Source organism: Camelus bactrianus, chromosome 6 (assembly GCF_048773025.1).
Source record: "Camelus bactrianus isolate YW-2024 breed Bactrian camel chromosome 6, ASM4877302v1, whole genome shotgun sequence".
Classification (NCBI taxonomy): domain Eukaryota; kingdom Metazoa; phylum Chordata; class Mammalia; order Artiodactyla; family Camelidae; genus Camelus; species Camelus bactrianus.
This window is the reverse complement of record NC_133544.1, coordinates 65644678-65646942: the sequence shown is the minus strand read 5'-3', so window position 1 is coordinate 65646942 and position 2265 is coordinate 65644678. Positions and strand designations below refer to the sequence as shown.

The 2265-nt window shown below is 37.7% G+C and overlaps 1 protein-coding gene across 1 annotated transcript; it reads left to right on the top strand.

Annotated features, from left to right (window-relative positions):
* The first annotated feature begins 337 nt into the window (after positions 1-337).
* LOC105076137 (olfactory receptor 4F3/4F16/4F29) lies at positions 338-1876 on the top strand. The gene has a single exon (XM_010964152.2). It carries the CDS (start codon positions 338-340, stop codon positions 1274-1276), a length of 939 nt encoding a protein of 312 aa, XP_010962454.2. The 3' UTR covers positions 1277-1876.
* The last annotated feature ends 389 nt before the right edge of the window (positions 1877-2265 follow it).

Genomic DNA, 2265 nt, shown 5'->3' with positions numbered 1-2265 from the left:
AGGAATAGTCGATATGAGAAGTTATTTAAACAGCTGATGAATGTCATGGACACTCATGAATCTTTTGGTCTTCTCTAATCTGTTAATTTGAGAGCAGAACATTGCAGTGAGAGTATTGGTGATAGGTTTGAAGTATGCTGCATCTCACGCATTGTGATGACATGTTGATTTTCATTTTTTGTTTGTATATTTGAGGAACTGGACAACTATATACTTTTCATTCATATGAGAACATTGAAACATCAGTAATTGCATGATATACTATCATCTCCATAATCACAGTTTCCTCCTCATTGTCATACTTATGATTTCAGTGGCAGTCCAGTTGGCTGGGTCAATGGATGGAGGGAATCACTCAGTTGTGTCTGAGTTTGTGTTTCTGGGACTCACTCATTCATGGGAGGTCCAGCTTCTCCTCCTGGTGTTCTCCTCTGTGCTCTATGTGGCAAGCATGACTGGGAACACCCTCATTGTGTTTTCTGTGACCACTGATCCTCACTTACACTCCCCCATGTACTTCCTGTTGGCCAGTCTCTCCTTCATTGACTTAGGAGCCTGCTCTGTCACCTCACCCAAGATGATCTATGACCTCTTCAGAAAGCGTAAAGCCATCTCCTTTGGAGGCTGCATTGCTCAGATCTTCTTCATCGACGTCATTGGTGGTGTGGAGATGGTGTTGCTCATCGCCATGGCCTTTGACAGATACGTGGCCATATGCAAGCCTCTCCACTATCAGAGTATCATGAGCCCACGAATGTGCATTTTGTTCCTGGGTGCTGCCTGGGCCCTTGGTGTCAGCCACTCACTGTTCCAACTAGCATTTATTGTTAATTTACCCTTCTGTGGTCCTAATGTATTGGACAGCTTTTACTGTGACCTTCCTCGGCTCCTCAGACTGGCCTGTACCGACACTTACAGGTTGCAGTTCATGGTCACTGTCAACAGTGGGTTTATCTGTGTTGGTTCTTTCTTTATACTCCTCATCTCCTACATCTTCTTCCTGTTTACTGTTTGGAAACATTCCTCAGGTGGTTCATCCAAAGCCCTCTCCACTTTGTCAGCTCACATTACTGTGGTCCTTTTGTTCTTTGGCCCAACCATGTTTGTCTATACATGGCCACACCCCAATTCACAAATGGATAAGTTTCTTGCTATTTTTGATGCAGTTCTCACTCCGTTTTTGAATCCAGTCATCTATACATTCAGGAATAAAGAGATGAAAGCAGCAATGAAGAGAGTATGCAAACAGCTAGTGATTTATAGGAAGATTTCATAAATTATGTGATGAAGTCTTCTCACTAGCCACGGTGCAGCTTTATGTTTCTATTTTTGATATTTTAGATCAGGATCTTTGAGGCATCAAATTTTGATTTGAATTTTGTTAGAGCTATAACAATTGTAAACCGATAAATGTATTTATTCTTACGAACAATGAGCCGTGAAACAGTATACCTCTGTATCTGTGTACCATTTAATTACTTTCAGCAATATTTTAAGTTTTTGGTGAGCAAGACTTGCATTTCTTTTTTGAGATTTATTCCTAAGTGTTTTATATTTTTGATACAGTTTTAAATGGTACTTTTTGGGTTTAACATACAAGTGCTTATTGCTAATATGTATCAACATAATAGATCTTTGTTTATTGACATTATATCCTACAAACTTTTAACCATGGCTTCTAATAGTTTTTTGTAGATTAAGTAGGGTTTTCTTCATAGAAGATAATTTTGTCAGCAAATAAAGACATTTTATCTCTTTTATTCCGGTATGGATTTTATTTTACTCATTTTTGTTGCATTATTGCATTTTGCTGGGTCAGATGGTACAATGAATAGAAGTGGGTAAAGTGGACATCCTTGACTTGTTCCTACTCTTACGAGAAACACATTCAGTCTTTCATCATTAAGTAAAATGTCAGCTATAGGTTTTTCATAGATGCCCTTTATCAGACTGAGGAAGTTCTTTTCTGTTCAGTTTGCTGAATATTCTAAAAATCAGAAAGGGATATTGGATTTTGTAATATGCTTATTCTGATTTAGTATTAGGGTAATGCTGCCCTTTTAAAATGTATTTTGTCATTTTAAATTTACTGCTAGACTTTTGTAGAATTGATATGATTTTTGTTTTTAAATGTTTTGTAGAATTCACCAGTGACATCATCTTGGCCAGGAGTTTTCTCTGTGGGAAGGTTTTCAACTATAAATTCAATTTTTGGTAGTTTGAGTCTTCTAAGAAATTTTCACACTCATCTGTGTTGTCAGATTT